The 21,651-nt window shown below is 43.0% G+C and overlaps 1 protein-coding gene across 1 annotated transcript in view; it reads left to right on the top strand.

Annotated features, from left to right (window-relative positions):
• Positions 1–75: 75 nt before the first annotated feature.
• The window catches only part of PDLIM4 (PDZ and LIM domain 4), a 61,869-nt gene continuing 40,293 nt past the window's right edge, over positions 76–21,651 (top strand). Inside the window, exons 1-2 of the mRNA XM_026063400.1 lie at positions 76–168; positions 16,362–16,513. Of these exons, the coding sequence (XP_025919185.1) occupies positions 76–168; positions 16,362–16,513 (245 nt within the window). The remainder of the gene's footprint in view (positions 169–16,361; positions 16,514–21,651) is intronic.

Raw genomic sequence — 21,651 nt, 5'->3', positions numbered from 1 at the left:
GCAGAGGCGCGCGGAGCTGCGGCGGGCAGGCAGGGAGGGAGGGAGGCAGGCAGGCAGGGCCCCGCTGCCGCCGCTATGCCCCACACGGTGGCCCTGCACGGCCCCTCGCCCTGGGGCTTCCGCCTGGTGGGCGGCAAGGACTTCAGCACGCCGCTGACCATCTCCAGGGTGAGCCGGGGCTCCGCGAGCGGGGGGGGGGGCGCCGGTGCCGGCACCGGCCCGGGGCGGCGGGAACCGGCCCCGCCGGCGGCCCGAGGGCTGCTCCTGCCTCCCTCACGCGGGGCTGCCGCTAACGGGCGCCGCTTYGCTCGCGTGCTGCGGGGTGGCGTTTTTGCGGCGTGAAATCAGACTGTAGCGCTCGTACACGCTTTTACATACATATATATATTTATTTATTTATGTATCATTATATATATGTGCACACGCGTGTGTGTAAATCGCTGCGCTGTTTTCCCCCCCCTGCRCTTTCTTGAGGCAGCGCAGCTGCACGTCGTTCCCTGACTCGCTCGCTCCTCTTCGAGGCGATCAATCAAGACCCGCTTTCCAAAGCTTTTAGTGCTCCCTGGGCTGTAGGAAATCTGGATTTATTCCCTGGATCGAGTTCACAGGTTGCCGGGGGTTGGTTGCTCGGTTCGTCTTCTGTGGAAAACGAGGGGGAAGCGAATAGGCCGCTCTGCGCGGACCTGCCGGGTTATGGGGTCCCCGCTGGCTAGCAGTAATTACTAAGTGTGTTCGTGCTTATCCGTAACCTCACAAAGGAGACGTGTTCTGGAAACTTCTCCAAAACGCTAGCTTGAAACAGCCGTCGTGCACCGATGTCTGTCAGAAGAGCCCGTCCCCGAGGCCGGGAGGTGACGGGCCGCGCGTGAGGCGCTCCTGACCCGTCCTGGCGGCTCTGGGTTTCAAAGAAATAACTACAGAAGAGAGCAAGTTTTTAAAAGACTTGATTTGTGTTTGGGTGCAAATGTGCCAATTACATGGCTTTACGTTTCCGCTTGTATTTTGGACCGTTTCTTATCAACTGTTCCAACAAGGACTTTTTTGGGGAGGGGGCAGTGACAGGAAGAGATGGATGGAAAAGAGGGAAGACTCCATCTGAAAGACCAGTGTAATATAGGGAATAGTGACTGAAAGGCTTGGCCATGCTGCTGATGGGGGAATGAGTAAAATGGGACGGAAACGTGTTAAACAAACATAGCATGTATGCTCCGAGCAGAGGTAATGGGCTTTCAGGCCTTGGCATGTGGTTCGTGCATGCGAGGAAGTTCTCTGGACTTTCTCCCTGTTATTGTGGAATGCATCACAGCCAAGCACCCGGTGATTGTAAAACTGTTCCTGTTGTGAAAGTGAACATCTTAGTTTAGGGGAGGGAGCCTGTTTTAGTGCTACTTCGAGAGTGCTTGGCTTAACATTAAGCAAGAAAAAACAAAGTGTTTTTGCATAGACAGGTGGCTTGCCGAATTCCTGATTTGATTCAGCAAACTTGGAGGTATGACTGTAATTCTCCTCATGCCAGCTTCACTTTGATCAGAAAGAGAGGTGACATACTAATAGCAATTGCATGTTGGTATTTCATGTTCTTGAGCACAGTATTCTTTTAAACAAGGCCCGTTTTTTTTTGATTCTGCTCTCAGTAAAGTCAGAGGCAGTGCTATGAAGTGCAGTACCCTAAAGGCTGGCTCCTGGAAGGGGCAAGCAACTCACTGGGAAAGTTAATGTGAGTGTAGGTGCTTTACAACTTGCRTGCTTGGGCTCTGTGTTAACACAAGCAGAGACCTTACTGGCTTTGGAATAATACCTGAAAGGGATAAAATTAGGGGAGAGTTAGAGTTAGCACATGAATTCCTAAATCACTTCTCCGGCATGAGCGGGGAGACGCCAGGGTGAGTTACAACAAGGTGCTACACGCAGGGCTGGTCTGAACTCCCACCTGCCCGTTCCCGAAGTTGGAGGTGCAGGAAGATGCTTTGGTCGGACTCCTTGGGGATCTGGATCCTCACCTGAAGATGGGGCCTTACTCCRCCTCTTCCAAAGAATTGAATGTGGCTTACTACCCTTTAAAATGTGGCTAGAAGCGGGTGTGGTGATGTATTCACTTTTATTATATAATTGTCTAGTTAGACAATTAGTTTAATTATTTAAATAGACAACCAGGTGCTAGAGTAGTTCTGTCCTTTCTGGCCTGAAGGATGTCAAGCCCATATCCTCCATCTCCTGCCTGGCACCTACCTGCTAAGGGGGAGGGCGGCAGGAGTCCCTCCAGCCTGCTCTTGAAGCTGGGTCACTGTACAGTAAAGAGGGCGAGATTTGCAGGGACGGAGACAAAAAGTGTGGGAGGAAGCCTGTTGCTATAGCCTAATCGTTAAGGCTTTTGGCTGACCTCTGCTTCCTTCAAAGTGCTTTTTTATTTTTTTTCTTTTGTATTAAAATGTCATTAAGTTACAGATATAAAAAGCAGAAATTCTGAGGGGAGGAGAAACCAGACTTTTGGACTTCTACTTCCAGCTGTGAGTCTTAACTTCTGATGTTCCTGGAGTTTGACAGATTGCTTGAGGGACTTGGGTTTGTTGTACCCGTTTTCTGTGCCTTAGTGGGATTAAGGGCAGAGATGTGCCACAAGGTGCTTGGGCTCTACAGCTCTGGATCAAGCCGAGCATCTTCTCATAAGCTTCGTATCTGCAGGGTTATGTGACTGTTAAGTTGGGAATTAATAGGTTGCAGTTTTGGATTTGGGCATCCAGAAGTCACCCACAGCAGTTCTGGATGCCAAACGCTGTCTGTCTCTTCTTTGTTTTTAATTCTGCTCCTAGTCATTTGTAAAACATAAATGCAGTTGTGTAGGGGTTGAAAAAAAAATCTTCAGTTGTTATGCAGTTGGTTTTCTCTGCCTATTACTAGACTACTACAGGAAACAATTTCTTTCTAGTCTTGACAGCTGTAATGGAGTGCAAAGATGTCACTGCCCCGAGACCTTCCAACAAGCAACACTTAGCTGTTGTCTTGGAAAACCTTTAAAGGTTGCAGCTTCTTCTCCAAAACCCATCTGTCTCAGTGTTGTTGCTCAAGTTTAAGTGAAGACAGAATTCTTTAGTGTTGCCTTAGTGGAACCTGAATCTAAAGTATTACTGTTAGAAGGGAAATAATGGAACAAATAGTACGAAAGAAAACTACAAGATATGACTTAGTTAAGCAGTGCTTGAGCAGGAGACATTACTAACATATGAAGAAGATACAATTGTGAACCTCAAGTAGGGAGAGGCAGTTGGAGTGGAACAAAAAGGAAAGCGAAATATAGTCCTCAAAAGAAACTCGTGGCAGTACCTTCAAAAGACAAATGTGAAATAATGCGGATTTGGCYGTAAGGAAAATACAATCACAAACAGTCCTGCTTTGGAATGGAACTTCAGTGACTTACCAGGGCTTGCTCTACCCTTCAGCTCTGTGCGAAGTCACTGCATTTGTGCAGGTGCAGCGAAGTCTGGTGTTGAGCTCGCCACTTGCAGCTATTTCAGATATGCTTGTGAAATCATGTAATGATCTGTTTTTCTTGAAAGTAGATCTCTTCCCTCTGTGGTTTGATAAATCTTAAACTGACAAGTCTTAAAGACTTGATCCCTTGAGTTGCTGAGAACAACAGYTGATGTTGAGCACTGCTTTATGGAGGCCAGTGCTTGAGCTGGAATAACAAGCTCTTAAAGATAGAAATACAAATCTGGAAGAATATACTTGGAGCATCTTTTTTATGCATCCACTTAAAAAGCTAAGCCACATCCAGTTTTTCACTTTCTCCCTGTGTTTTTTGGGGRGGCTAAAACCAGCAAGGCTGGAGTTTGCATGGCTGTTTTGAAGACATGCTGCCCTGAAGTGCCCTGGAGCAGTTACAAGCAAGGACAGCGCTGGTGCGTTGTCAGCACAGTGCTGGGGAGAGAATTTTAGTCCAGGGCTGCCCCTCTGAGAAGCAACYCAACTTGCCTTATAACAACATTTATAATAAACTAAAGCTGAGTGTAGTACATCATGCAACAGTTCCTCTGTCTAGTGATGTTTATTGAGTTGGGGGAATGACCAAAACCAGTAGTTTAAAGCTGACCTTAATGACTGACTTAAGTCTTAAAACCACTTTTCTAACATCTGGTAGCTGTCAGCTGCTTTGTCTTGATTGATCAGGCTAAGAACTGGACATTGCATGTTTGCACGTTGTGGGAAAGGTGGTATGCCTCAACCTTTAATTAAGATACTGACATGTGGTTGCTGGTGGAAGAAGTGTTGCAGGTAACAGGCACAGAGTAACTCACTCAGCAGCTTTCAGTGTTGTCTGTGCAACCACATTAATAACTGCTGTAGTTGTGTGTGGGATCACAGTTGATCTATTCCTTGCCTAGGATTAAAAGATAATCGGTCATTAGTGCAACTAGAGTATTTGAATGTATTTAATCTCTGGAACTCACTTGTCCAGCTCCCACAGCAGTCAACATCATCTTCTACTGAATTTGGCCAGTGTTATTCGAAGCACTAGCTGCTTTTAGGGTCATAGACAATTCACTTGGCTAAACAGGCTACTCACAAGTGGATTGATTTCTATATTTAAAAAAAAAAAAGTGTTTTTAATACAGTCTTTCCTTTATTAACTGGCATCAACATCAGTTCAGCTGCTGGTGACTAACAAGCCAGCAAAAATACTTCTTTCAGTGTTGGTTTACAACTGTTACACAAGAAGGATGAAAAATAATTGATCTGCAACCTGTTATCCAGGTATTATTCATGGAGTTCAGGTTTATTTTTAAAATTAAGTAGCTTCTATATATTCAAGCAAACACTTGTTTGTTAAAAGTTAGGATAGTCAACAAGGAATCCTACTGGTAGAGGAATTCCAATAAAGGTTGTTTCGTTTACTCCTGTAGGATCACCTACAACTCCCTGTGTGTGTTGCTATGACCCTGACTGCAGGATGTGTGCACTTGAAGGAGTATTTTATGGTGTGGCCTGAGAGTCTTGATCTCAAACGGTCTGGGTTGTGGAGGGCAGAGGGTTGCACAGCCCGGGGGCTGGGCCGTGCTGCTGGGGGGCTGCAGCTTCCTGCTCGCCCGGTAAGTCTGCGCCTGACTTTGGTATCTCTGCAGGGAAAGCAAGAACCGGAGATGYTAGAGAAGGGGACAAAGCTTTCTCCCCACCATGCTTTTCTGTTAGGCCTTAAGGTTTTTCTTTCGTGGTTTTATTTGTAGCTTGYGTGAATCTGATTGTTTAATAAATGGAAAGATAAACTTCCAAAGGGACTGAATTAATTGCTATGTGTTGATAAAGCYTAAAATTAGGACCACAGTTGGTTTCTGCTGGCCTTTAATGTTTTTGTCTGTGTAAAAGAACCAAGAAGGATCAGCTGTTTCTTGTGTTCATTGCATACTAATGTTTTATAATATTGTAACTCAAGTGTGTTTTTTGAAGTGGAAGGAAATTGTTTTTCTTGGTTTTGTTCTCATTACTCTTTAGCAATGATTGCTTGTTGTAAGGTCTCAAGTGAGAAATCTGTGCTGTCACACTTAGTACTGTAGTGGTACTTCAAAAATRATTTGAACTAAAGAGCTAATAAAAGTGTTACAAATGTTTGCTGCACAGATCATTGAGGTTTTATTAAATAATTGAAAGAGTAGAATAAATGCTTGTGTTGGTTTGTGAGACAGTAGTGGTAGGATATACTGGAATGAAAGCGTAATGCTAATTACTCTAATCAAGCACCCTGGTAATCCAGAGTGGGAAACCAGGCGGAAAGAATGATTCATGTAGGTCCATTCATATGAGGTCTGACCTTGGTGCGAATTTAGCAAAATAAACCCAACACACCCTTAAACACTTCAGGCCTCTGCCAGGCTGATCAAAATAGAAAGAGCTCAATGTTACTGGGGATTTAGAGCTTTTCTAAAAAGTTAGAAAATTGACATCAACTTCATTTGAAAGGATGAAAGATTGCCTGTTGGAACCGGTATTCAGAATTACTTTGGAAAAACACATGACTATTAAAAAAAAAAAAAAGCCTTGATATCTACCTTTTTATTCTGTTTTGTCCCTGTATCAAGTGACTAGAGTGGCCTGTTTCATATAGGAAGCGTACAAAGGGAATATGCAGAGCATTTTTTGGTAAGCTTCTTGTTSGTGCATAGCACAGTAGATGGTGATGATCCCTGTCCTGGGGTGGATCAGTGCTTGAATACAAATACATCAATTTCTTCTTCTGATCTCTTACAACATATTGACTTATGGTTTTTAGGTACCCAAACACTTAGTGAAAATAAATAATTTTAAGTGAATTTATTTTTGCCTGTGACCACAGGTACTAGAGTGTGAAAGAAAACAGTAGATCTCAAGATGTGGTGGCATTGATTAAATAGCTAAAACAAACATGGTAACAGAAAATACTCTGCTTGACTTGTCAGCACAGAGCTGCTAGATGTGTACTGAAGCAAAACACTAGTGTATCTAGCAAAAGCTTGTTAATGTCATGGATTTGTGCACAGCAGTTAACACTACACTTGTAACGAGCCTTGGAAGATAAGGTTTAAGAATGTTTGGTTTTAACTTAAATTTCAAGCAAAACAAGGATTCATTTGGTTACTTGGAGCTGTTGCAAAAGTGTAGAGCCACAGTGTGTCATTCAAGTAGCTTTTACACCCTGCAGAGACCTGGAAAAGAAGTAATTTCTCACCAAATAGAAAATCTCTATTTAAAAACTTACTGTGCAAGAGTATTTTGGCCAGTAAATTTTCCAGACATCATAAAGATGCCTTCAAAGCCTATACCCCACTCTTTCTTGTCAAATGCGGCAGTAGAGACTTGCAACTCAAATTGACGCCCATTAGATCTTGAAAATAGTTTTACAGAAACTTGTCTTGTAGACAGATTGCAGATTATTGGCAAAAGACACTTTTACAGTACAAGCTTCAGATAGCAAAATATAGCTGATTAAAGAAGATTATTTCAAGTTGTTATTCTTAACGTGGGTGATGGAGGGCTAGAAGAGGAACCGTCAGCGTGATTGAATCCAGGACCGTTCAATAACAGGCAACCACGTAACAGAAGCGTGGCTAGAAGGTTTATGCAACATCGCCTCTATGTGCTGTCATTCGCGACAAGCCACGAAACACTTCCCAGAACCCTTTAGCATGTGTAAAGCTTTTAGTATAGAAGACCAAACCCCACAAAATGTAGCATTCAGGAATAAATTAGGAGAAAGCAAGGGCATTGAAAAAGCTCAAGTCCCTGCAATAGCAGAGCTATGTGAGAATAACTCGCRCCTGTTTCATAAGAAAAAGATCTCAGTTTATTCACCAATTGAATTTAATCTTCTTGTATTTGAAGAATTTCTTGTGTTTAAAGATATAGCCGTCACCACTCTGATTTTGATAGTAATGGAAATGATAACAACCTACCTTCTTGGCTGAAAAAGCCAGTGCTGTAAAATGGAAAGAGCCAAACAGCTTCTGGGGATTTCTCCAAACAAACTTCTAGGAAGACCTGCTGTTCACAATCCAAGAAGTAGCTGTGAGATGGTCTGCGAAGGGGAGACTTGCCGTAGAGCTAACCACTAAACCTGATGAAGACTAGCTTATTATGATCATAAGGCTTTTCCTGATGCGGCTGAAGCTGGTGCTGAATGGCATGTAATGTCCATGCTAGCCCAAGTACACCTATGTTAAGTCTTCACTGACGTACCCTTGGGGTTGACTCTCTCATTTGTGCATTGCTAACCAAGAGAGCAATGGTAGCAAAAGTAAGTATAAAGCAACTTTAAATATAATGGCAGCCCTAGTGGTTGAGACAGTCATTGTGTTGTAGAGAAGCGTGTCCACAGCTTGTCCTTCCAAGGAAGAAGGAGGAGAAGTCTTCACTGAATATGAACAGGAGAGAGATAAGAGAAGCAGGCTGGCATCTTATAGCACTTACATTTACTGGTGCTTCCTAGTGCTACCTGGCTTTGAGTATTGCTGGAACCGTGGTTACCCTTGGGCTGAGGTAATGGAAGCTTTTTGCAAAATGAGCCAGATTTTCAGAGGGATCTGGGTGTCTGAATGACCTGTGTCTGTCTTGACCAGCTCTTTAAAGTTTATGCTTTGGGTTTTGGCTTCAGGTTCTCATGTCATTAGTTGTTTTAAAATTTGTATCCATTAGATTTCATTGATTCTCAGCCTTTTCTTTCCACAGAAATTTCAGTGTACAAATTTGATTCTAAATTTTGATTTGGATCCATCAGTAGAAAAACATTTTGGATTCAAAATGATTTTCATGTGTTTGCCTTTTATAATATTCATAGTCTGATTGTTTCCCTGTTTTATTTTCCTCTTAAGTTTCTTCTTTCTTGTTTTCTTTGGTAGTTAAATAAGTTTGTTGCATGAAGTGCTTTTTGTTTACTGTGTTACGTAGCATACCTAAGCAATTTCTTGATACACTGAACTTTTGTATAAGCAATTGGAGAAATACAAGGGGATTTGTGAGGAACATGTGTTAGGTCAAGGAATAATGCTTTAAATAGAACGCCTGGAAAGGCTGTTTAAAACATTTGGGGAATTTATCTTCATTAGTTAGTACTTCAACTCTCGGTTCTTCCTGTTTTAAAAGATCTTGCTACTGTAAGAGCATCTGCTGCCTTACAGCGTGCTGCCTGATACTAGAACAAGCTTTCTTTGTTTAAAGCTGAGAATTTTGTCACACTATCTTGAAAGCCTCTCAAAGGCTTTAATCAGGAGCTTTTGATCATGCCTGCAGAACAGAAAACACCTCTGACTTCCCTGTAACAAAGTACCATTGATCAAGAGCACAAAGTGATGTGGTCTGTGCAGGTTGGTATAGGAGTGTGCATTTTAGTGAATTAAAGATTATGTGAAGACTTCCTTAATTGATAGGAGTAAGGAAAGGAATTAAGTTAACGTAACAAGTTTTCATTCAGGTATTTATTGTTTCAGCTTTTGGTATTGGCCCAGTTCTAGAGATCCTCAGTTCAGAAGCTGTTTTGCCCAAACGGACCTCTTACGCCCTTTCCCTGGTACATGCAAAGTTGAGCCCTCTGCAGGATGACCCTCTGCTTCCCAGGTGAGGCCCCACACGAGGGCGGATGGATGGGATAGCACTGGGATGCCAGGCCCTGCGCCAGTCACGGTTTTCCAAGGGGATCTCAAGTCCTGCAGCGGCTCCGTGTCAGGATAGATGACCCTGGAGGCAAGCAACCATGGAGGAAGTGGAGTCTGCGTGACAAGTCTAAACCGTAGCAGGTGTTGAAGGATGCCTCTTATTTGAGCGCAGARGGTCTCCAGTGGGGGGGGGGAGAGTGTTCTTAGTTGGTTTTGTGGGTTTGTATGTAGGAAAATTCGGAGGACTGTTTCCTGCCCTGCTTGTCACAGGTTCTGCTGAGCTGGTGATCAGAGTAGCACACCATAACTGGTTTTTTTGCCCTGTGAGATGTTCTCTGCACTGACTGGTTTTACAGTGCTGGCACACTCTTGTGTTTGATCTCYAGGAGGGAAAGTATAACGCTGTGTTTCAGGTGTAAACTCCTCTTAGTGCAAATAACGTCGCTTACTAAATTAGATTGCACAGCTCCCAGCACCAACTAGCTTAATACAACTGTTGCCTTCATGTCCTTTATTTTATTGGCTTGATGTCAGATCCTAGCACTTACTAAATCGTAACAAGGCTCCAGTGGCCGGATAAGATAGCTAGTGTTGGGTTTTGGGTTTTTTCCCAGATCTRTTCCATAGCTTCAAAGTATCCACTTGTTTGGGGGCTTTTTGTTTGTTTTATTAATAGATGGGATAATGCAGCTTGGCTTAGCAATACCTCCCACAGCCAGCGTTGTAAGTTTGAAAGCAACCTCTCCAAGTTAGCCTCTGGAGAGGCACGTTTCCCATCGTGGTGGAAATGTGTTGGTGTCCGGGGGGAGAGCTGACCTCTTGCCACATCGGCAGCTGCAGGCAGCCTTGCGGAGACGCCTCGAGGCTGCTCCTCTGGGCCYGCGGCGGGATGGAGAGCGGTGGGTGGCCACTCTGGGAAACACAGTGGGAAAATTGTATGGGAAGGACTTCTTAAATCAGCTGCGGCTCATCTCTAATTGCACAGACACAGTTCATTAAYTGATGATCTGGGAAAATGAGGTATTTAGTTGCTCAGTGTTGCTCCAGTCCTGTGTTACAGCCTGCGTTCAAGTTGCCCATAGTCCCTTAGCCTCAACTTCTCTGCGATTCTTTCAGTGCTGTGGCCATATCTCATGCAGTGAAGGAGAAGGGAGGCTTAGTGGGGTCTGTTTCTTTAAAATTCTCCTTTTACTGCTGGAATAATATAAAAGGATTGAGGCAGACACTGATATTGGACCTGTAGTGCGTGTGTTTTTTAAGAGCACAATGGTATGTACAAAGGTATCACAAGTGAGACCTGTTGTGAGGGGACTAGGATATGCTTTTTAAAAAACGAATAAAGCAGCAGATTCTGGCTTCCTACTGCACTGAATTCTGAAACGACATTCTCAGTAAAACGCTGTCTGTGCACGGAGAATCTGCTTTCTGCTCTCTTGAGAGCGTGGAGCTACTTACAGTGAATACATGCTCAGTAAATTTCCATATGCCCTTTTGTTACAAAATTGTTAGCTATGCACATTTTTTGTTTTAGTATTTTGTTTATAATCTTTTTTGATAGAAACAAAGAAGCAACTGCTTATTTTGTGGAGGGGTTAAATGCAGAGCATTGATCTCTCTTGACATTATTTAATTTTGGGAGAGCACTAAAAATGACATGTTTACAACTGAGTTCCTAGAGCAGACAGCCGTGCTGCATATGCTTGATCACCTCGGGAGGAGTACACGTGAGTGCTCTTGTACGGGCATAAAAGGAGCTGTGAAAACACACGTGCAGTGAACTCCCCAGCGCATATGATTGATCCTGCAATATTTCAGGCTCTTCCTTCCTGCTGAAGATGCAGAAGTGATTGTGTGATGGGTATGGGGTGTTCAACACCAATGACCACATTGGATCTGCCTAATTATCTCATGAAAAGTTTGCCACCAGCTAAGTCCATCCCTTCCCAGGTGCCAGCTCTTTTGCTGATCAGACCCTTTACTGAGTCAGTTTGACTTGCTGACAGCCATTTGGTTCTTCTGCTGAATTGCATCTGAGTCTTCAAAACATCCTACTTGAAAACATCTAGTGAGCACCAGAACTGACATGAGGGAGGAGGCTGGACCACGTGGCCAGGAGTGGGGAAGATGCAGAGAGAAGGTCCTCTCCCCTTTACTGGACAAGCTGTTAGATTAGACTGTCSTTTGCGACTTCGCCCTGAGTCTGCATCAGTTGGCTTTGGGTTAATGTTGGTGGAAGAATATTAAGTGGAGGGCAGCAATACCTAGCAGCATGTTGGGCTGCACGAGTTAACTGATGGCCTAGTATTCACATTGGTGTTAGGTTCACTGTCATGTGAGATTATTACTGATGGCTTTGGCAACTCACAAAGCTTTTGAATGATACTGGGTTCTTGTCTATTTGAAAAAGAAAAATCTTTGGGGAGACCTTTATTTAAAGGTTTATTTATGTAAAACCTTATTTAAATTTTTTTATTATTATTATTAAGCCCATAGTATTTACTGTGGATTTGGCTCCAAGTGCCATCTACTTGACTGCTCTGAATGGGYGCTGAGAAAATGTCACCACCATGGTACAAATAGAGGAGGTCTTTCGGAGGCTGCGTGGCCTAGCACTGAATGCCACGAACCGGACGCTCTGTGATCTCCGAAGTGTGGCTGGTATACATATGGTAGTGTTTCACATATTTATCCTGCACCCTTTCCAAATAGGTGCATTATAAGATACTTCATTATTGTGATTATACAAAAAAGCAGATTAGTGAAAATCTGGTAGTTTGGCCTTTTTCATGTGGCCGTAAGAAAAAGGGCTTGGTTCTCCTTCTTAACTAACAGCCTTGTAAAACACAAGCAGCCTCACTAAAGTTCTTAAGTTTACAAAGATGCAAATGAGAATCTAACTGAGAAGATAGAAGTACTGAGAGTAGGATAGGGAGCATAAAATTGCTTTTGGGAATTCAAACAGATGCAGGAGGAAGGTGGAACAACAGCTAATAATAAAGCAAGGTGAAAGTGCTATAACTGCTTCACCTACTTGAGTGATTTGCCAGCAGCGTTTTGCTCTGGTCCTAAGATATGAACAGTCATGTGGCACCCTGTAGCCACAGTGGTTTCAGTAGGATGTGGAGGGACTGTGCTAGCTCCTCGTTGGCATGCAAATGCCATTTGTGAGCTCGTCACCGGAGGAAAAAGTGTGCAAACAGCTCAAATCTTGGTAAACTTCCAATATGGACAAGCCAAGACATGGCACAAACAGCATGCAGCTGGCATCTCTGAGGAAGGAATCTGTGTTCACTTCTTATGGCATCAGGAACATAACAAGTGAGTTGGGGCTTGCTTCATTTGGGAGAGCTCTGCATTGCCCGCAGGAAAGCAGCGTGGAAGTGATGAGACAGGCTTGGACGCAGCCTGTCCTAGTTCCTCTGAAAACTGCTCACAACAGCTCAAGTTACGTATCCATAGATTTTTGTCTTAGTGTTCGTCCAGCCTTAACTTTAAAACAGCTTGTTCTTAGCACTGAAAGAAAACTATTTAAAGAAAAAGTTTATTATTGTTTTTCTTAAGTCCATCCCATCCTTAAATATGAATTCCTTTGAAAATGATGCAGGCTCCATTTCAAGATTGCGGAACTTCATTGACCCCATGCAGACTCTTTGCAGTGTTTTTAACTTAATAATAGATCCAGTTACTCTCAAACTTGTGCATACTTCCTTCGCATCGCATGTACTCTGGTTACTGATCACAGCAGACTGTAACTCTCTGAATGGAGGAATGAATCAGTGCCTCTGTTAAAAGCTGTGTGCCAGAACCTCTTTTCACTACTGGGCTTAATTCCACCACCCTGTAGAGACTTCGCATCAATGTGCAATCCGGATAGTTATGGTACACACTGTGGAGAACACTGAAGTTCTCCAGGGCTAAGCTTAATATGCAGAACACAAGATTTATCCCTTTAACACAAAAATGTACCTGTTTATCATAGTAGCTTCTTAGCAGTCAGCTTGATGATAGCTAGAACTTATAAAGAAAACTGTCTGTGGAAGAATTGGAGCATTCTGGTTGGAACTGATTGCTGCTAGTTGTCGATAGGCGCTTGAGACACCCGGATCCCTCCTGTTCCTTTCTCATGCACTTGTTCATCTCCTTGTGATAATAGAGGGTCATCTTACTTAAATGTTTCGCTCCAAGCGTACACTCTGTTGCGATCAAAGATGCATCTTCATTCTTCCAGAGATTGTTTTTTGCATAGGCTTTTTGCATGGACCCTGTGCAGGAAAGGAGGCAGAATGCTGCCCTTGCCCGGGAGCCTGTGCTTCATGACTCGAATGCAATCTTGGACCAAGGCCAGCGTCCCACAGGCTCTTAGTAGCTTGGGCTTCCCTGTGACTTGTTTGGTGTTGATGACATGGCACTGCTGCAAGTTAGGAGAACTTGGCTTGAAGTTTTTTTAAACGTTATTCACTAACAAATATAAACTTTGAGCTTGACGCATATTACTGATTCCAAAGCCAGCATAACACYGATGTTGTATCTCAAACTCATGAGATCTTAGTGTAGTTTCATTTCAAGCCCTTGCTCACTCCATGGAGAACATAAAATTCTAGGGTGAAGATATTGCCAAAATAACTTGAAATAAACCAGTTACTAAAAATAGGAAACAGCTAAGAGTCCTGTTTATGAATAACTTATTCTCCAAGCAAGTTGAGATCTGGTTAAGATCAATGCAGGGAGAAGAATGCATCAGACATCTAGACTGCATTGGATGGACRCTGCAGAACAAGACACAGCTGTACCAGGTCAAACCAAAGGTCTGTTGCTCCAGTAGCTGCTGCTGGCAGCAGAAATTGAATGGTGGGGGCCTAGCGCAGTCCATAAGAACAGGCAGGTGTCTGGGGATATTTTGTTTTCCTGGCAGGAATTTGTCTATGTTATGTTGTTTTGTCTGAACCTGGGTTTAAACAAAAAAAGTATGCAGTGTCCTCTGTCAGAGCTCTACAGCTAATATAGGTGGTGCATTAAGAAATACCCGCTCTTGYTTGTTCTGAGCTGAGTCACCAGGCTGCCGGCGCACAAGGGAAGGAGGGAGCCCAGCGGTTTCTTCAGAGCGAAATAGCCTAGCTGAAACTATTGAAGAGCAAACAGCGAGTGTTGATTTGCTCTGACAATGCAACAAAAGGCTTAATTCAGGCTGCCAGTTCTTCTTAATGCAAAAAGTAATTTGGAGTGCCTCAGACACCTTCAGGTTCACCTTCCCGCAGTATCTGTGGCTGTTCTCGCGGAGGGAGCGTTTTGACGATGTGCYGCAGTCAGTATGCTTTAGGCTGGTGGCTGGCTGCCCTTGCTGCTYGATGTTTCACCAGCCTCCTTCCTAGGAGGAGCTCCTGGACATCTGCCAGAGGGCTTTGGGTGGTGGTAAGGCTAGGTCAGCTTCAAATTCCCTGTGAAAACAAGAACTGAAGAAATGAGGTCAAGATGAAAACAGACACGTGCATGCCTCGCTTCTAGAAAGACCATCTCCTTAATAATAACGTGCAGGGGTTATGTGGGCTTGCTGGCATCATGAAACAGGTGACTGGAATTCAGTCTCAAACTGTTTGAAAAATTGTATACTGCTTTCTCTAACATCTGGTTACCTCCATGCGCCTAGCTAAATTACRCACTGAGGGCAGTGGAAAGTAGAGCAGTGATCCTGGGTTTTGAGCTGTGCTCTGATTTACAGAATTCTGATCCCCTTCCCTCAAGTCTGACTCTGCGTCATGTCACAGAACAGCTTGTTAATTTTATTCTGAAACCAAACCCAGGGATCCTACAAATGTGAGGGTTTTTTGTTTTGTTTTTTTGTTTTGTTTTTTAATTGACAGTGTCATTTTGTAGCAACCGGCTCATGACATGCCATCCATGCCAGAGAGGGCAGTTTTATGTAACTTTAGGTTGCACGCAATCCATGGCTTTTGGTATAGTAGAAAGTGAAACTAAACTGGTGGTTTTGGTTTGGCTTTGGTCCATGTCTCCCCTGCAMCCCCCCGCCATGAGAATATGCCATTGCTAAGAGACTGTACAGGCCATAATTCGATGATTAATCGTGATGTACACGGGGATGGGGGGTGGAATCTCTCAAGTCCCTCCGAAAGCAGCCGTMTTCTCCTGGGCTGCTCATCAAAGGGTGTGCTTCAGTGGTTGTACAAGATCTGATGAAGCAGTGACCCATCTCCTGAAACAAAGGATTATACCAATATAAATAAAGGCTAAATGGGATCTAGGCACCATCATATTTTAAATGCAGTGAGATATGAATAACTGCAATGTCAGGCACACTGCACTTTCTCAATTGAGAAACCATATGGTTGCTTATCAGAGCATTAACAGGTGCTCTGAGTGACTGAAGAGAAAATTCAAGGACAAACATGTAGCTATTAAGATTTTAAAGTTAGACACATGTTTACCTGTTCTGTTTATGTATTGCAACATTTTGCGTTATCATTGCAAAAATTAAAAACATATTTGGCCTAATGTAAATGAAATGCTCATTTCAAAGAAACTCTGTTACGGGCTGCAGGATTGGTCTTGCGTCCAACCACAAATGGTTGGACCTGTCATTAGTTCCACAAGAAAGAAGCTGAGTTTTACAAGGTTTTGGCATTCCTACAAAAACAGTAGGAAAGAGTTATGGAGATTTAATAACCAACCTGATATTCCATGCAAAGTTAGAATGAGACAAGTAATTTGAATGATGATCAGGGAAAACAGGTGTGGGATGTAACATCTCCACGAGAAGGAGTTAGGGTGAGCTGTCATGTTTAAATCRCATACTTCTCCAAAGAAACAGGGTTTCATGTGCTCTCAAGGAGTTGGGTCTCAAAGCATGTTTTAAAGCCTGCAAGCCAAATGAGTCAAAGGAATTAAGGGACTAACTTTCTTTAAAGAGGGTATTTCATTATTTTAAGCAAGAGACTAAATCTGAAGAGAGGATTTGATGACATGCAGACTGAGGTTGACAGAAATCTTTTCGTTAACTAAGAGAGCCAGCACCTAATGTCATTATTGTTGAATATCACTTTCAGAAAACTGAGGCCAGTCCCAAGAACACTAGCCGTGATATCTGAGCTGTGATAGATGTCATCTGTATAGGCAAAATGCGTCGGTTTTCTCCATAGATAACCATTTGCTCTATCTGCTTCTTGTTCCAAGAAACGTATCTCTTTTTAGACTGAACGTACCTTAAAATAACTCTTATTTTTCCCTGTATAGATTAACCCTGGAAGTAAGGCAGCCATCGCAAACCTATGCCCAGGAGATATTATTCTGGCAATTAATGGAGAGAGCACAGAAAACATGACACACCTAGAAGCACAAAACAAGATCAAAGCATGCATGGATCAGCTACTTCTCTCTGTGAACAGGTAGGTGACTGCACATCATTGTTTAACGCTTCAGGTTCTGTGTCTGTATTAGTCAACTAAGGCCTTGAGTTCTTCTGCAAGACTGCGCAACCTGAAATATTTTCCTGTTTTTCTCTGAATCTCTGCATTGTAGCATGTATCCTCCTGGCTAGGGAAGATGAGAAGGGAATTCCTAATGGAGCAGTTCAGGTGCCGCTCCTACTATGATCACATAAAGTAAAACTAAGCTTTCCTTTCCCATGGAGAGCAGATAATGCTGCTTTGGCAATAGTTTTTGCACATACTTCTTCAAAGGGGAGGATGCTGGAATGAGACTGTATTAGCACTTAAAAAATTTTTTTTTTCCTGTCCTATCATATCAGCTTTGCCTGATGATTCTCCAGAAGGCTTGCAGCTGGCCCCAGAGTAAATGTGTCACTAGATTCAGTTCTGGATACATCCCAGTGGTCTATGTAATTGTTCTGTGTTTCTTTAAAAGCAGCAAGACAAAATTATTTTTTAAATAATACTGATAGAATAAGCAGGTCCAGTTTACTTATCTGTTTGGATATTCATTCACACCTTGTAAGGCTTATGCTGGCTGTGGGTCAGATCAGATCCTTCAAGACAATGGAGTTCTTGTAGACTTGAGCAAGAGAAGTCCTGGGATCTAAATCTTGATTTGGAGAAGCTTTCCATTCTGTTAACTTCCATCTGTCATTTTCCTAAATATGTCTCTTCAGTGAATATACATTTGAAGGTGCTGCCAAATATTCACGCTTTTCTAGAATATTTGAAAGCAAAACAAAAGTTTATATGAACAGATTTGTTTTGCTTTCTGTGGGAAGTAATTCTATAACTAAAGTTTTCTAACACAAGTTACAAATTACTCTAATTGTTCAGTCAAAATGAGCCTTCCTTATAAGGTGCTTAAATGACTAGTGTTATCTGTAATAGACTTAAAGAAGTTTATACAGTTTCCRCTTCAGATTAAAAAGGCATTTCCTGCTATAAAGAGCTGTCACTTACTGCTTATACTTCATTTAAAAAATATTTAGTGTTCTGACCAGAAAATTAATCTGARACCATAGTTGCACAAGGCCCTGTTCCAATGTGGAAGGTGAACTGTCATAGCTGAAGCAGAAGCCTAATGTTGTTCTTAGTGTTTTATGACACTGCAGTCTGAAATGCCTGACCTAAGTAGAGGCCCGTTGAGCTCAGACTGTGTTACAGAAACTAAGTGGCTTTTTCATTAGAAGAAGAAAGAACACCACCACCACAAACCATTCAAACAGAGTTTCGCATAGCCGAGGAGGATGGTTCTGCTTTCCATTAGCTTTTAAAGAGAYTGGATCATCTTTTACCCCAAATGGGGCTTTTACCAAGTGTAGAACAACCAAGATTCCCTTCTAATCTCTCTCTCCCCCCAGAATCACAGAATGGTTGAGGCTGGCAGGGACCTCTGGAGATCATYCAGTCCTATCCCCATGCTCAGGCAGGGTCACCTAGAGCAYRTTGCACAGGATCGYGTCCAGGCGGGTTTTGAAKATCTCCAGAGAAGGAGACTCCACAACCTCTCTGGGCAACCTGCTCCAGTGCTCTGTMACCCTCACAGGGAAGAAGTTTTTCCTCATGTTCAGATGGAACTTCCTGTGTTTTGGTTTGTGCCTGTTGCCAGGCTAAACAGGCCCAGCTCTCTCAGCCTTTCCTCGTAGGAGAGGTGCTCCAGTCCCCTAATCATCTTCATAGCCTTCTGCTGGACTCTATCCAGTAGTGCCACATCCCTCTTGTACTGGGGAGCCCAGAACTGGACACAGTACTCCAGATGTGGCCTCACCTGCACTTGCCTTTGAACGTCATTTTTGTCTATGCCTGGAGCAGAAAGTGCCAGATATGACTGAAGACTGTAATAATTAAAAAAATCATAGGTTTTCTATAGAGTTTTTTATCCATGACCTGAAGGCCTTTTTATCCATCRCTAACCCCACTTGATGACTGAAAAAGATGAGGATATTTTGCCCAAGGTCACTGAGCAGATCAGGGKCAGGGTTAGGAAATGATCCACTAAATCACATACAGCAGCAAGTTAAAATCAGACAGCTGAAGATGTTATCTCATCCAGCTGTCTGCTCTAACTGTCCCAAGATAGCAACTTCCATCAAACAAAGTAGCTTAGTGGTTTCTGAACTTTATTTRCTCTGGCATACTAATGTAAAGAGATTATTTTTATTGTATTTTAATGTGCTGTGCTGAAACTGCAGTGGTTCAGGAGCTGTTTTAAGTGCATTTAGTCCTTCTTGTCCGGGGTTCAGCTATATCCATTAGAAATAAGTAGGTGATTTTCCCCTTCCTCCCTTTTTTGTCTAGATTTGCATATGTCAAAGCCTTGTGTCCCAGTTCAATGTTCTGCCCTCGCAGCACAGTAAATGGCAAAGTTATCTGATGATTTCACATAACTGTGTGGTCGAAGATATTCATACTGATACTGAAGAGCGTCAGTGGGAAGCATGTGGGATGTGCACAGCTTTCTCATGCAGTTTTCTGCTGGTGTTGATCTAATCTTGTTTGTTTAAAAAATAAATAAATAGTGGTGCTAGAATCTTGCTGACAGTAACTATGATCATGCTTGTGGCTGTAGCTAATACATTAGTGTACTCCGTGTAAGAGTATCTCAGTGAAAGTGGATTGTTCTCCTTCTAAAAGAGGAATTTTGTCTTGACCATAGTGCAGAGGAGAAATGTGTTTTATCACACCAGTATAGCTCTGTTCTCCCRCAAAACACTACTTCCGTGTGCAGAAAGGTCTTATAACACTTTGAGTAGGTGCCTTGGTGGGAGTTGAGGAAGACCTGTTTAGTTTGCCTAAGAGAAGGAAATGTTACTTAATGACCTAGCTGTGGTCTGGAAGCTGCTATATGGAAAGAAGATTTTAATACCACGTAGATAAAGGCATAGCAAGGCTTTGTGGCGTCAGGTTGAATTTGTCTAACTATACCTGCAAAGATGAATATTTTGAACTTTGAGACTTATCAGTATGTCCAGAGGAGTGATGAATTTTCTGCTGCAGATGTTGCTGGTAATGGACTGCGGATTTGTGGCGATGCAGGATTAGTGGGTGAGGTTGTGTGGACTTCTCTAAGCAGGAGAGCAAACAAGAAGGTTGTAATGATCTTGTCAGGCTTTGAAACTTCTGCATTTGTGAAGGCTTCAAAGGCTGTGGCTGCTTATAGTCAGGAGAAAAAAAGTCCTCAGGCTTTTGCAAGACAGATATAGACAGCAGTTTGTGAGGAGGAGCTGTTTTGTACGTGGTGGTTTAGCTAAGGAATGTGATCTTACAATTGGTTCAGTTGGTTCTTTAGCAAGCAGATCCATCTAGGCAGTGCCTTGGGAGTACRCTGTCAGACCAAAGTGCGGCCTTTCTCTTGACAGGAAAAATTGAGTAGTTTATCTTCTTTACAGTAAGAAAAGCAACTCCACTGACACTTTATTAGATCTATTTTTAGTTTGGCCCAAACTGAGTGTTTGGTGACACGGCTCTTGGATTTCTCTCCTTGTTGCCGAGTGACCTGTTGAATTCCAGATGATTCTGCCTGATCATTAATCACTGCTGAAAGCATATCCAGGGCTGCTACCTCAGTGAAAATGAGTCACTGTTCTAGGATCTGCCTTTCTAAGAAAGGGGTGAGCTCATGTTAGAGAGCTGGTCTCGGAGGGGTGGTAGCACTGCGGGGAGGTGTTTTGCTGTTTTGTGTGAATGTCTAGCAATTGCAGTTGCTAATAGCTGCTGCTCACCTCTGTAAAATCGGCTAGCGAGCCAGACTCTGGAAGAGCTCGTCTGTGCAGAGCGACGGCTGCTCCCTACTTGTCAGTCGGATGGCTTTTTTCCACGTAGTGTCCTTGGTGTATGCCTTTTTTGATACAATGCATTTTGCAACTCAACAAGAGAGCATTATTTAAAAATAAGTGTGGTTTGTCTGTGAAATATGTTTGAAATAATGGGCTTATTTGTTGTGTGCCTTTACAGAAGACTTGCAGGATCTGGTGTTAATTATGTTTTACCAAATGAGGCTCCATACAGATCCCTCCCCGAGCATGCTGCTGGACGGATAGGAGGCCAACGGCCCTCGGCAAAGAGCTTTCGTTCTTTTGTTTCTATTCGGGGTTTTTCCATTCTGTACCCTTTCTCAACAAACTCTTGACATTATGTATTACTGAGATACATAACAAGATTATTTTTGTTTTCCAACTGTATGCATTAAATGCCCTTTGACTAGAAAGTTCAGTAGGAAAATCAGAGTGGGTGAATAACTTAAAAGGAAAAAACAGAAAAGGAGAATTACTGTGCAGTCGAAAAGTGGTGCAGATTAAGACCTGGATATCCTTACATGAACTGTCTGGTTTTTTGGAGGTGTTGTTGATCAACCAAATCAACTCCATTGAATTTGACGGGAGGAGATGTTGATTATCCCATGTATCAGATTAGTCTGTGTAAAATACATGGACACTGGTGGGCAAACAACCAGAATGACTGGCTATTTATTCATAGAATAAAACATAAGTGCTTAAAACTTTTTTCCTGTGCGGTACAGACAGCATCCCTCCACTATATTTGGGAGGAAATAACTGAAGTGAGACTTCTGCCATGATGCAGCGGTCGGCAGTAGCGAGGCCTGGCTGTGTGGATGTGCTGGGAATAGGCCTGTGTGTCTGTCATTCAAACGCTCTGTCGGTAGAACTGTTACAGTGGGTTTGATAATAGTTTCCTCTCYTACCCAACTGAGTGGCAGAACCTGTTTTGTAGTCAGGCAGACAGAAAGAAAAAAAGTTTGAGAGTTTCTGATCAAATACAAACCTCTAATTTCCAAACAACATAATGGAAGCCAGGCATTCGGAGCATTCGGCGTAATGGCTGTGCGAGCCAAGGAGACGTGCCAGCTGTTGGGAAGTGCATTCGACATGGTTTCTGTGCGGGAAGCCGCACTGTATTTTGGAAGGAGTTGGTCATTGTGGGATCCATGGCAGCATGACCCCCAGAGAAACTAAGTTATGAGGCAACAGAAAAGATCCAAGGTGCAAAAAGCAAAGCTGTGTTGGCAGAAAGGAACTGCATTATTTCCTAGTGTATTTGGAGTAGTTGCATGAAAATTCCAGCACGTAACT

Source organism: Apteryx rowi, unplaced genomic scaffold (genome assembly GCF_003343035.1).
Source record: "Apteryx rowi isolate R43461 unplaced genomic scaffold, aptRow1 scaffold_2, whole genome shotgun sequence".
NCBI lineage: Eukaryota > Metazoa > Chordata > Aves > Apterygiformes > Apterygidae > Apteryx > Apteryx rowi.
This window is presented reverse-complemented; position numbering and strand designations above follow the sequence as displayed.